General features: G+C 45.8%; 1 protein-coding gene across 4 annotated transcripts in view; it reads left to right on the forward strand.

The window, feature by feature from the left end:
- The first annotated feature begins 1,457 nt into the window (after positions 1-1,457).
- GRIK1 (glutamate ionotropic receptor kainate type subunit 1) overlaps positions 1,458-13,831 on the forward strand; it is a 174,346-nt gene continuing 161,972 nt past the window's right edge. For all 4 annotated transcript variants that reach the window (XR_008466406.1, XM_054201258.1, XM_054201267.1 and 1 more), the window contains exon 1: positions 1,458-1,590. Coding sequence is in view for 3 of the 4 variants with exons in the window: in XM_054201258.1 (XP_054057233.1) it covers positions 1,458-1,590 (133 nt within the window). In the remaining variant the exon portion in view is untranslated. The remainder of the gene's footprint in view (positions 1,591-13,831) is intronic.

The raw sequence follows: 13,831 nt of genomic DNA on the forward strand, positions 1-13,831 counted from the left end.
GAGAATGTTGGGAGGGAGAACTCCTGAATAGCCTAAATTGCTCTGTAAACAGTGGAGGCAGGCTTTTCAGGAAACATTTGAGACTGACTGGGAGATATAATGTAGACACTTGCATTTCCATTGCACTTCAGCATGTGCTGCGACTGCTCTGAGGAGTTAATTTCTGGAACAATAGTTAAACAGACTGGAGAGGAATACAAAATAAACATATTTAAATTATTTCGATTTTGGATCTCAGCAATGCAATTTTAGTTCTGTTGCTAGGTGGGAGTCATTCTCCTATTATGTTTTTTCTTTTTTCAGAGCAGCTCAGGACCCATATGTTTATTCTGTAGTGAAGCATTTTGAGTTTCACTGAACCTTTAAAACCGGGATTTTAAAAATAATTTGAGAACGTCAAGTCACGGGGGCAAAGCGCTCTGCTGGCCATGTCAAGGCCAGAAAGCGTGAGGGTCCCTGTGCCCAGCTGTTCAAAACTGGCCTTGAGTTTTCATGACTTGAATGTTGTGAACTCCTGATCGCAGGTGAGCAGCCACACAGTCCCCTTGCTGAGGCTCCTGCCACATCTGGGGAGATGCCCTGTGGGGACATGTCTCCTGTCCCTCGCTCAGCTGCAGAGGTCCAGGGTAGCAAACACATTGTAGAAATGGTTGCCAACAGGGCAAACAGCTGACGGTGCCACCTTCCCTCCACCTCGTTCCCCTGCGTGTCCCTTAGCCTCCAGAAATGGTGCACCATCGCCTTATCCCATGCCACCCCTCTAGGAGGGAGCTGCGCACACACAGGGCTGTTCTGCCCCAGCTTTGCCTCTTGTCCGGATTTCAAAACAGCCATGAGGAATGTGGGGGAACTGTGGGGGCTGAAGGAAAGGAATTGTAGGGAAAAAGCAGAAATTTTGGGGCTGACAGGCACGGGGTGGGGATAAGCTTCCCCCAGGCCAAGGAGGGGCCTCCAGCCTTGCGGGGAGACACCCGCGGGGGCCGGCACAGCACAACGCGCGGCGGGCGGCGGCACCGTGGGCAAGGGAGCGTCTCTGCCCCCTCTCCCTGCCCTTTGTCCCTACGCCTGTCCCTGCCCCTACCCCTGCCCCCGCCGGGGAGCGGCAGGACAGTTTCGCCTGTCCGTGGGTGCGTGTCCCCGTCCCGCTCAGCCCCCGGAGCCGCCTCGCCCCGCCCGGGGCCGCCCCGCGGGAGGAGCCGCCCCCTCCGGGTCCCCTCCCTCCCCTCCCGACGGCGGCGGCGGCGGCGGTGGCGGCGGGGGGCGAGGGCAGCGGGAGCGGCGGCCGGCGGCGCAGCGCAGCGCGGCAGCGGCGGGAGCGCGGGCGGCGGGGCGCGGAACCCCCGCGCCATGGGCGGGCGGCGCGGAGCGGCGGCGCGCAGCCGGCCGCGCCGGGGGTAGCCGCCCGCGCCCCGCACCCGCGGGAGCCCGGCATGAACTGAGTGAGGCGGGCGAGGAGGATGACGAGCGCCTTCGGCCGGCGGTGGCCCCGGCGCCCGGCCCCGAGCGGCGGCGGCGGCGGGGGGTTCCTCTTCGTGCTGCTCTGCGCCTCCGCCGGCCTGCCCCGGAGCGGCCAGCAAGTGCTGCGGATCGGTGAGTGCCCCCCGCCATCTCCGCGCCTCCCCTCCATCCCGCCCCGGGCGCTGCGCCGGGTGTTGGCTTGTGCCGGGGCAGCGGGAACCGCGTACCTCCCGCGGGGTCGCGGCGCAGCCCGCGGGGAGCCGCCGCGGCGGGGCCGGGGCTGCGGGAGGCGGCGGCGGCTGGGCTCTTCCCTCCCAGCCCGCCGCTTTCCTCGGCGGGGCGTTTGGCCGGGGAGCGGGGCGCAGCCCGCCCCGTTGGCTCCGCTGCCGGGCTCGGCGGGGCTCGGCGGCTGCCGCTCCCTCCGGAAAGTTTGCCCCGGTGCGCGGGAGGCGGGACGCGGGGAAGTTGGGCACGGGGATCCCGGCGGAGCGGGGATGGGGATGGAGATGCGGATAAGGATGGGGATGGGGATGAGGTTCCCGGGAGCCGCTCGGGGCTGGCGGCGGGCGAGGGGGGGATGTCACGGCTGAAGCGCTCCGCGGCCGCGGGTGGAAAGTGCGCCCAAACCCAGTCGGCTGCCGCTCTCCCCGCCGCGCCGGGGGGGACGGCACACCGCATCAATGGTTCGGTGGCCCTAAAACGCGTGCCGAAAAGTGCCGAGGTTTCCCAGGTCGGAGCGGAGAGCGGAGAAGCTGCCAAGGGTAACCTTTCGGGATTTTGCCCTCCATCACCCTCGGCCCCCCAGCCCTGGGGTGTTGGGGGGGCTCCGCGAGTGCTGTGCATACGTGTCCCCCCTAGAAAACAGGGATTTATTTTTAAGTGGAAAACTCTGCACCATGGAAACGGGGCTCAGTTCACAGGAAGCCTCACTCCCTACAGTGGGTTTCTTGTGTCACTCAAGTGAGACGGTGAATACAAAGTATCAAAAGAGTTAGGGGTTAGGAAAAACTCTGGAAGAGATGGAGGCAGAAGCTGCCACGCTTCTGCTGCTCTGCCTGTCCCTCTTCTGTTTGACAAACGCTGAACATGAAGCAAAAAAAAAAAAAAAAAAAAAAAAAAGAAAAAGAGAAAAGAAGCTGTTTATGCCACCCGGGGAGATTCATTCCTAAAGGCGTGTTCCTGTGTGAAGGAAAAGATTGATGCCTTTCGACCTGGCAAGCATTAACCCCACTCAGCTTTACTCACATGAGCGCTCCTTCAAACACCAAGTAGAAGGCTCCTCAGACGCCTAGAGAGCAAGGGACCCGATGACTGAAACATTTAAATAAATTAAGGGACACAGTCCCTTCAAGTGCTGAGCAAAGGCAAGGGGAGAAAAACAAGCAGAAAAGCTGAAGGCACTCGGCACCTTGCAGCTGAAAACCTGTAATAAGTTTATTACTGTCCACGTTCAGTATATGCTCACTGTTTTCAGGCGGGATGCAGGTGAAGTTTGCTGTTTCTCTGCTCACCACTACAGTGTAACCGTGCCAGCCTGCAGCCGAGGGGAATGGCTGTCTGGGCACATACACAGAGCACATGAAACGTAAAGCTTTGTGCGTTCACACACTGGTAAAATTGAGGCCAAAGAAACTTGTGGAAGAAAGTAAAACATGTTCAAATAACTTAGCCACATGCTACAGCAGGTTGCTTTGGAAGTACGTGAGCATCGTTGCTGCTGCTAGGCAGCCTTTACTTGCTTAGCTTTAATGGGAATAGCCTCTGAAGAACAGAAGCATGCAGGAGTTTAAAGCAAAACATATTTGCTTGAACATAGTGTAAATGCCTAGCTCTGCGGAGGATGAAACCTGGGCTTCACTGCTGGCATCAGCATTGCAGGGACCCAGGCAGAGATTTAGGGTGGGCGCTACTCCCTCTGTCAACCTCCCCGTTGCAGAACTTGCTTTGCCTCTTCTGTTTGGTCTAGCGAGGCTCCCAGGCAATTGCCCACGCTGCTTTTCCCTAAAATTGTTCTGTGTGGTTTGTAGACTCTCTGCTGCAAGATCTATGCCTATCTCTGGTTCGGCTTCGCTCCGTCAGTGCGTTCAGTGATGGTACCCTAACACTGAGTCAACTCCCTTACTTCCACCACAATATAAACAATAAGTGTGACAAACTGCTCAGCTTTCAGCCACAGCAGCCAAACATACATCCAAAGAGATGCTGCCGGAGAATAAATGCTCCTTGTGTGTTACATGGTTGTCGATGCATAAAATACTACACGTATTCTTATTACTATAGTCATCCTGCCTATAAAGTAATGATGTTATAGAATATTAATCCTTCACATCCATTAACAGCAGTAAGTTTCTCTGTGGAATCTGTCACTCTTAGAGGTGACAAACAGAACTAATGGCAATAACTCCTCTGACACTCTCTGTGATAACATAATAAAATCATCCCAAAGCATTTCTGACAGTGAAGAAAATGCTATTAAGCCATCAGATTTTCTTCTTCATGTTTTAGTTAATTAAAGAAAGGAAAGCACTGCTATACAATGGTGTGGCAGTTTGCACCTGAATTAATACACTGGTAGTTTAATTGCATTTTCCACTGTTAAGGAGCTTTTGGATTTTTATTTTTTTAATTTTTCTGGCTTATAATACAAATGAATGGATTCTCTTGTTGGTATTTAATTAGAGAAAGCACACGCGAGCGATAGAAATTCTATCTATTTCTCAGCATCCAGCTAATGATTACTTTTCTAGCCCTCTAAACAAGAAAATGAGGGATGGCAATATGACCCATAAAACCAACTCATTAGGATAAAAATAATGGATTTTGAGATAAGATACAGTTTTCAGTCTCAGGTAATACAATAATTAAATTTTAGTGTCTTAGTGAGTATTTCTTTCACGTTCACGTTAAAAAGCTTTTCTCTTGATATACGAACTAATAGAGCTGTCCAAGGAAATACCATCTTTTTCTACACATAACCCACTAGACTGTATTATATAAAGGTATATTTAAAGTTCATGACCCTAATATTTTTGATTTAATACCAAGGAATTTCTAGTTTTTACACTGAGTCAACCAAACCTTCTTATCTCTCCTACTTGTACCACTTGTATAAAATACATGAACTCAAATAACAGAAGGAAGACTATAAATTAAGGCAAGCAGGCACTAAGTTGCAGAAACGGCCTCCAAGAAGCTTAGCAGCAACAAAATTTATTTGTTAGCACTGGATGCAGAGCTTCCTCATTTCTTACTGTACGTCCTTAAGGACATTACAACTTCTAACTAGGTTATAAGAATATACTTCAGTGATATTACATGAATGTTTATAAATGCTAGTCATTCAAGCTACACTCTGGATTAGAACTAACCAATAGTTGAGAAACTATGCAAGTTATTAACATATAACTGGAGTTAATTAAAAAGAGAATGTGGCAGTTTTCAACAAATACTTGTAGGAAGCTATACTTGGATGAATCTTGCAATTAATCTCTAAAATTAACAGCTTCTGAAAACGAGCAAATGAGTAATTTTTAAGTTTCATAGAAACTGCTTTAGGTGATGAAATAGATACCCTTCAGTTTGTACCAGAAGTAATTTCCAGTAATTTGTGTGTTTCTGTAGTTACTCTGCACTCATCTATACCTTGCGTAAGCAAAATTCCCAATGGTTTAGTGAATTGTGTTTTTAAAGATGCAGGATTAGCCCATAATATTTCTCTGCAGTTGAGAAATATAGATTTAAAACAGACACACATAAGTCAACCTAACCTGCAAAATACTATTTTCCAATAAGTTGAACTTTTCAACATAGATTTCAAAATAAATGCCTATATTTCCCCAAGCAGGGCTAGAGCTGTGAAGGTTTTTCCTGCGTGATGTTACCATTCCCACACTGTGAGAATGATAAGGACAAAAACCTAATTAATTTCTCTGCAAATCTGCTACTTTTTGTCAACCCTGTTCAAGATTTTGTTTGTGAAGGGAGCGATATTAGTACACATTTGAGCTTCATCAGCGTGACATGGCAAAAAATGTATTTGGAAAGTCGCTATCATATTTGAACGTCATTAAAAATGTTAATTTTCAAAAGTATTTCTTACTAGGCATCTACAAGTTGTTCTATTCCATAATGCTGTAGGAAGTGGGGCTGCATTTTCTATCATTAGATGATCAGGCATTACTACGTTTTGTTCACCAGATCCTGAATGCTCAGTGGTTTATCATTTCACTGCAATACAATTTGCTTAAATTTCCTCATTCTACACTTAACGTAAAATGATTTTGCTACAAATATTTCTAAAGGATTGCTGCCAAAATGTCCAAACAGCAATTTTTATGCATCTCCCTCCTTATTGGCTTTGAAGGTACGGTAAAAGTGTGAGACTGTGCAAGGATTGGCTTGCACACTTTAAATGGTTAATCAAGGTAAAAATAACCCTATAAAAGGCAGATGAAAAATGTACAGCCAGCACCGTAGCAGGGCACTCGAAAGGTCAGTGCAGCCAAGTGGCCTCAACGTATAGAGTGAGCTCAGGGAAAGCACTGGACTGCATAACAATTTGCATAGTTTCACCCTATGTTATTAAAATCATAATCTTGTTGGTGATTTCTTTGTGTTCTGCCATTTAGGCTTGATGATGTGGAGGGGTGGATTACTTTGGGTTCCATACCATTGTATTTCCAGGTTTTTATACCGTGGAAGGTGTTTGCCGTACCGGGTTGCTCCACTGAGGAATATTAGAAAGTCGTGAAGCAGGTGCTCAGCTGATGTAAATGGGCGTCCTTTTATTGAACTCAAGGGAGCGATGCTGGTTTAAATTGCCTGAAGAGCTGCCTGGACATACTTAATATATGGAGAATTATGAAACTTTTGCAATTCCCCTGACTAACCTACCTACGTACCACCCTTCCTAATGACGGGTAGGATCCGTCAAATTAAGTCCTGCCCGTCTTTGGCTCTTGTTTTACGCCAGTGCAGTCCACAGAGCACTTCTGGAGCTCGCTCCCAAGGCCGAGCAATGGTGGTCATTGAGCACATGAAGCTCGCCAGTGTTATGGTGACCTGTTACACCATCAGCTCTTGATACCTCAGTGAGGGTGTTTGCTGGGTGTCTGTGCCATGGCCAGAGCATCCTTATTGCTGGGGTGGTGTAAAGTGCTGCTCAGGATTTAAAGAAACCATAGAGGAGACCTTCACTTTCCAGAAAATTGGTGGTTTTGTGTCTCTGTTGTCAAAACATACCTACATCCAAAATATCTGCTTTAGCATGAAATAGATGAGCTGTAAAGGCGCACGATAGTCTTCAAATAGTCTATAATACTAAGGCTCTATGATTATGCCGAAGGCAGCCAGACGATCAGGGCTATAGTAAAAACACCGAGCTTGAGTTGCTTCTGTCTTGGACCACTTGTCAGTAAAGGTTGATGGAGAAGAGCAAAGAAAAGGTCCCGAGACCAGAAAATGAAAACCAAGGAAGCAAAGCTGGATTTGCCTAGCTTGGACCAGAGGTAGGACAGTTTAGACAGTACTGAGGGAGATAAAAACATTTTAAAGATACATCATGAAGATATGTTAGTCCTGCATTTCATGTCTTGGGAGATATGTGGTTAACTATGGCAAATTTCACGTAGCTATCTTAGTGACAAGTCAAGTGGGCTATAGGAAAATGAAATGGAAGGCATGCCAGGGCATTGGTATCTGTGCCGCAGTATTTTATTATTTTCCCTTAAGTTATGTAAAGTGTATCCTAATGTGCCCCTGTGCAACATCGGTCTGTAGAGCTGCGGTGCGCTCCAGGTGGCCAGATAAATAGGACATCCTGCTGTGCTTCACCAAGGCTTCAAATGCATTTATGTGACATGTGTGCATCAGTTCAGACAGTTAAGATTTTGGTAAAATACAGGATGGAATCTTCAAAACAATGAAACTGATGAAATTTTGCCAAAGGATAAGAATCTTTCATCAAGTATTTTGTTTATGCAAAATGGTTGATGCTTAACCTAGCACTTTTTCAATTAACAATTCATAGATAGTACAGTGATCATTGCAGGAGGAACAACCCTCATAAATAAAATAAAATTAAATTTCTCCGAATTTCATTTCTTGCTTAATAGCCTATTTGTAGTGTTCAGGTGTAATAATTATTTTTTTTTTAAATTCCTACGACTTTCCCATAACGCCTAATTTGACTTATTTGGAGGGCATTTGCCTGAGCATCAGCTCTTGCTGTAACTATAAGCTCCTCCATACGGCCCTGTCTTCGCTTAACGTTTTCCATTCAGACCGCAAGTACAATCTCAATACTGTTTTTTCATTACAGTCTGTTTTGTATATCCTGGTCAGTAATAAAGCTTAAATCCCTCCCCCCCCCCCCCCTCAATTTTTAAACAACTGCCTCTAATCTTCTTTTCTCAGAAAGGCTTGATTTGACCGACTAGACTATAGATTGTACTGCAGTAAAAAAAAAAAAAAAGAAAAAAAAAAAAAGAAAAATCCTATCCAAGAACTGATTAGTTTTACTCCACAGCTTTGGATCTGTAACTCGCAAACCCAGTATGTCCTACTTTTTGCTTGACTTCAGATTTTAGTTTGCAGTAATGAGTTTATGATTTGGGGAAAGCTTTGAAATGGGAATGTTATTACCCTTCCCTCTCTCTTTCTTTCTCTTTCTGCTGAAGGTGATACATATTATCTAGAAAATGATTAGCTTTCAAATGATGAATTTGCTTTCACCGAGCAAAATCAAAATTCAAAATTGCAACTGTTTCATTTCTAAATAGGCATCTTTTTGATTTCAGCTAGAGGAGTATCTGATAGGGCTGCTAAAATACCTGGTTTGGTTTTTTTTGTCATTCCTCTGACAATGCAGAAGGTTCCTTATATTATTTTTACAGCTTCACCCATGCTGAGGCACTAAATTAGGGCAGCACAAATGCTGGGAAGTATGAATCAGTTATATGGCCCAGCAGTATGGACGAAGAGTTAGAAGTGGTCTCAGAGGCTCAGTTTTGAGCTTCTTTTCTTGGGTCCATCAGGCTCTTTAAAATTTCACCTTCTAGTTGTCTTTTCCTTTGGGCTTTCAGACTGCACCATCACAAGTTTAAGAGAGGAGCGTTATAAATTCTGTTGGCGTTAAAATTGTTCCCACATTCTGCCATCGGATCTGCACATGCAAACTTGGTCTGTTTCAAGGAAAGTTATGTTTAGAGCACATTGATTCTGGCTGGGGTTCAAGACCAGCCATCTTTCCATATTGCTAAATGGCACGGAGGTCCTGGTGCAATGCTGAGTAGGTGGAAGTGACAGTCAGAGTGCAGAAGTACCTCCAGAAATATGGAGCAGGACTTGTTTTGAGTGAGCAAGTGTGCGAAACTCATTGTTCTACCTACGTATGAAGGAGCTGCGAAACTTCCCACAGCCGTTATGTCCAAGCAACACTTCTGCTAGAAGCATTGCCACAGATGCTGAGGCTTTGCTTTGGCTCTCAGATGGAGAAGGAACAGAGCCCCCTCTGAATTCAGTGGTACAGGCAGCAAGACCTTAAAATCACTGCGATTTTGCATGCTTTCCTACAGAGAATAAAACAAACCAACAAACCAAATCCAACAAAAACCCAACAATTTTTTTTTTTTTTTAAATATCAAGCAGGCTAAAATATAGTAAGAGCCATTCACAGCAACGTAAGTAATACAGGCTTTTCGGTTCTAAATATTTTGGACAGAATAAGTAGGAAAAGACACTAGTGTACACTGTGGATCAAAGGGTTTGAAAAAAATGCTATGTTAAAAGAACAACATTAGGTAACTGTAAGAAAAGAAGAAAAAATGTTTGAAGATAGGAATTTATTCTCGCCTTCCCCTGGGATGAGCGATGGAGCAGAGTCCCGCCAGGATGTTTATGTGGCGCTTGGTGCCACTCACTTCTACTAAAGATCGCCTCCCCTTCCCCTCCCAGGGAGAGAGGTGTCATTAATGTCCTCAGCATGCAAGCCAGATCCCCAGGTGTGTAATTAGGCTTGCCTAACCTGCCACTGCTGTTTCTGCAGTTAATGGCAGCCCGGATGTCAGCCCAGCGTATCCTCAGTATTACTTTAGCTGCTTACTTTAGTACTACGTGTCTCCTACCTGAGAGCTTTGGCCTTCGTGGTCCATGAGAGCACACACAGGTAACTCTGTGCTTTCCTGCAGTGAATAGCAAGAGCAGCCCACGCACCTGGGCTTACAGCTATGCCTCTCAACAGGTAAATCAAAGGGTGTTACTTCTCTTTACGAGTCTTGCCTCGCTATAGCTTAGCTGAGGTATAGTGACACTGCTGCTGTGCATTGTAGTGCAGTGGAACAATTAAACAATGAACAACTACTATGAACTGTGCTATCTTTAGGGGAAGCCAAATTATATAAATTGGGTTTAGCATGATTCTGCAAGACAGTACTGAGAAGAAAAGCTGTATGTACCTTGTATTCTTAGATCATAGAATTAGAAGGCAGATCCATGGAAGCTGGTGCTTTTGGGGTCTGCCATGCGATGAAAGGTTGTATTAGAACTAGTTTCCTTACTGCTCCATTGCATGTAGTATGAATTGTGTCATATTTCGAAAAGCATTGTAATGGATAATAACAACAGTGAGATCTTCTGAAGCAGTAGGGCTTGGAGTACTTCACAAAGCACATACAATTAGTTTTATTTTATGACTGGGGAAGTCAAGGCCAGATAACTCAGGTGTTTTGCTGGCAAACTTGTGGCAAAGCTGGGAGTGACTCCAGGTCTCTCGAATGCCATCACCCCAGACCTCTGCCCATGGCATCACAACTTTGACATTTCCTTATAGTTTGTATATGAGGTGAAGATTTGCATAGATCCTTTGGAAATTAGTCGTATGAAGTACTAAATGTTGCTGCTACAGAGGCCCAAGTGTGTTTAACTAATCGATTTATAGGTAGGTTTGCACATGCTTGGAGCTCAGCCCTGGCTGTGCAGGGCAAAGCAGACAATGCTAAAGATTTTCCCTGACACGGGAGGATTTTCTGAAGAAGCAGAGCACGTGCCTTCCTCTCCCGATTTGGGTAGTGGCCAGATATTCGGTGCTGTGTCTGACCTTAGCCAGAAGCCCCTCAGGGACCACCAACATTCATAGCCCTCAGAAGTGCCTTTTCACTGCTCAGATTTTTTCTGAGCATCTTTTCAGCATGGTTTGCCATGTCCTCTCCAGCCTCCGGCTTCTGCCTCAGCGCAGTGGTGTTCCACTGAAGATCAGAGGTGGTAAGTCTTAGCAAGGGATGGACACCTTTAGGGTATAGAAGAATTACAATCTTTTTCCCCCCATGTTGGCACTCCCACAGACGACTCCACTATGGCACACATGCTCTCTGTAATTATATATGTATCGGATACAGAAACATTTTATTATTTATGTCATTTCTAGAAGGATATTACATACATGGGCAAGGTGGTTAAGGGTTTTACTAGGCTGTAACTCCCAGGCAAATACAGCAACCCGTGTGAACTGCCCTGACTCGTACTCTTGCATCATGTTTGTTCCAGCACTGTGTTTCCCCTTTCTCCCCCAAGAAAGGGTCTAAGCAGCTGGAAAGAGGCTTTCAGAGCATTCCATCAGAGCATTCAGAGCATACCATCAAAACTGTTGAAGTCTTTATCAAATATTCAGGTGTCCTTATAAAATTCTTCAGCCAGGCTAGCAAGGAATTAACTCTGGCTTCAGGAACTACACATCTCAGTGCTTACAATCCTTTGCTTTCACTGTCTCGGTCTCATCCCTGATGAAGATATGGAGAACTGAAAATTAGATGCACTGAGATGTAAACATCCAGAGGAAAAAACCCTCCAAAATACAACTTTTGCTTTCACAAAAGTAATCTTTTCTCTGCTTACATTCAAGAAAACTAAAAGAGAAGCCAAAGGCATTTTAATCCTCCTTCCCGCTGTGCAAAAGGCTCGGCTTTCTCCTAAATGTCTTGGGGGCCCTGTGCCAACCCAGTCATTTCGATAAAGGTTATGAATAGGAAGCTCAGGCCTGATGAAATGTGAAAAGTAGTTTACGTGAAATCGTTACTTCATTTTTGAGGAACTGCAAATTAATCCCGATTTCGCTGGAATGGCCCCAAGAGATTAATCTCAAGACATCTGAGCTCATATCAAGTTTAGAGGCTCCTTATCAGTAGTCAGAGGAGAGGAGGCCAGGTTGCTGCAGCAACAGCGTGACATATGTAAAACTCTATTTGATTATGTCGGTATCAGAGAGAAAGCTGTTTATAAGTTAGGTCAGGTTTTTTTAGCTGTACTGTATTTTTCTAGAGACTGTCAGTCACTGTCAGGTTGGCCAATGAGTCAAAATGCATGATGAATAACTTCGGCAATCTCAAGTGGATAGCAAGTTAGCTGTCCACATAAAATAATATAGTAATAAGCCATTGGAGTACTATTGAAGAAACTAAAGTAAGCCACTTAAGAAATCTTCCCTGCAATTTGGAGACAATTACAATTTCTGATTAAAATATTTTCATGTTTTGTTTTTGAATGCTTTTATTCATCTTAGGGTTCAGAAAGAGCATAGGAGATTAATTGAACAGATGATCTTTGATAGCCTGTTGGAACGGGAGATCAATGAGTAAATATCTTGTACAGGGCACAAGAAGGACATGGAGTCACGGCTGTACTGTTTTCCCTTATGATTGTTCAAATGTATTTTGTGTGATAAACAGTGCTCATGTGAAACAAAATTGCTTTGTTATTAGAATCCTATATCCCCAATTTATTCATCCATACTTAAAAATATTAAATGCCAAAGACAGTAGTAAAAGAGTGCAGTAAATGAAGCAGAAATCCTGAAGAATAATGTCTGCAGTTAAGTAACAAAAGATGGGATTTTGAAGTTTTTCAGTCAACGTTAGTTCAAGATTTCCCATCTTCTGGGGTTTCACTTTTGAATCTTACAAGTTTATATAAAAAGCTTTTGGTGTAATTCTTTATCGTTTTGTAAGAAATAGAACTGCCAGGAACGTTCCCCTCACACCCTGGGGACACGACTAGGATCCCTGGTGGTGCGGGAGCTGTGCAGTGCGGGATGGGGACCTGCGCCACCCATCGCCAGCAGATGTGGCTGTTCTCCCTGTGGACCCGGCCCTAGAGAAGGACGAGACAGCTTCTCTTGGTGTTTTTCCAGAGGTGTTTGGTGGCGGGAAGATGGCTGGCAGCATAGCAAAGGGGCAGCGCAGGCTCCTGGCTCATACTGCGGCATCACCAAACCTGGCAAGGGACAGGCTTGTTTCTGCGGCTCCGGGCATCATGTCCATCCTGCAAGTGGGTAGGGTAGGTACTTACCTGGCTGTTGGTAAAAAGCTGTCCCTGACTGCATTCACAGCACCAGGTCATCAAATTTTAAGTCCCTGCATGAAGATATTCTTGGTGAAAACATTCTCAGTGAAAAGTTCAGATCAGAATCTTTGTAGTTTGGGAAAAAAATGTATTTGTTATTCTCAGGAGCAGCTAAGCCTCCTGTGTTCAGTCTGAGACAGCTGCAGGATAGGGGAAATGTTGCTTTAGATGGCTAACACTTGATGGAGTTATAAGCAGCTAAAGACAAGGTTGCATGTCCGGAGTCAATGGAGACAAAGTCTGGAGTCCTTTCTTATTGACAGCTGCTGCAAGGTCTTACTGACAGCTCTTACAAAAGATGAGGTGGAGCTCCCTCGTGGGAAAGCTCTTTTGTCTTTGCTGGGGTGAAGCACACGTAAGTCCTTAGCCAGCATGAGCCTTGCCAGCCCTGCAGGTCTGACCTGGATGGTCCATGTTTCAGGTCTGTTATCTGGTGAAGGACCATGGAAACTCGAGGTACAGTGACAGGATGGTGGCCTGCGGCGGTGCCGACAGCTGTGGCAGGGCAGTCTGGCTTGTCTGAAACAGGCCTGCTAGGACAAGCCACCATGGGCTATTCTTCTCCTGACATGTTGCCTAGTGAAATACCGAGATCTTTACACCGATGTGCTGTTTCCTTCACTGGAGCTCCATCTGCTTAGATAAACCCATTTAAAATGGGCATTTGTTGAAGGAGTTTCCATTTGTTTGTCTGCTAATGGCCAAGTAGTGTGAAGTACAAGGTTCCCTGCTTCTCCATTCGGAAATGGTTCGGGGAAGGTCCCTCTGAGGACACACAACATTCTTGTCCACAGCACATGGTCCCTACGCCCGGTGGCAGGGATCTGGGCAGAGAGGGAGCTCGCTGCAGAGAAAGGCTTAGTATTCAGTACATATAAGCCAGCATGGGGGGTGGTGGTGGGGAACTTTGAAAAGAGACTGCTTGGCTTGTGACTGTGCTGAGCTTCAAGGGGGGTGATTTGCTGGTCTGTGACCTGCTGCT

The sequence above is a fragment of the Rissa tridactyla genome, chromosome 1 (genome assembly GCF_028500815.1).
Source record: "Rissa tridactyla isolate bRisTri1 chromosome 1, bRisTri1.patW.cur.20221130, whole genome shotgun sequence".
Classification (NCBI taxonomy): domain Eukaryota; kingdom Metazoa; phylum Chordata; class Aves; order Charadriiformes; family Laridae; genus Rissa; species Rissa tridactyla.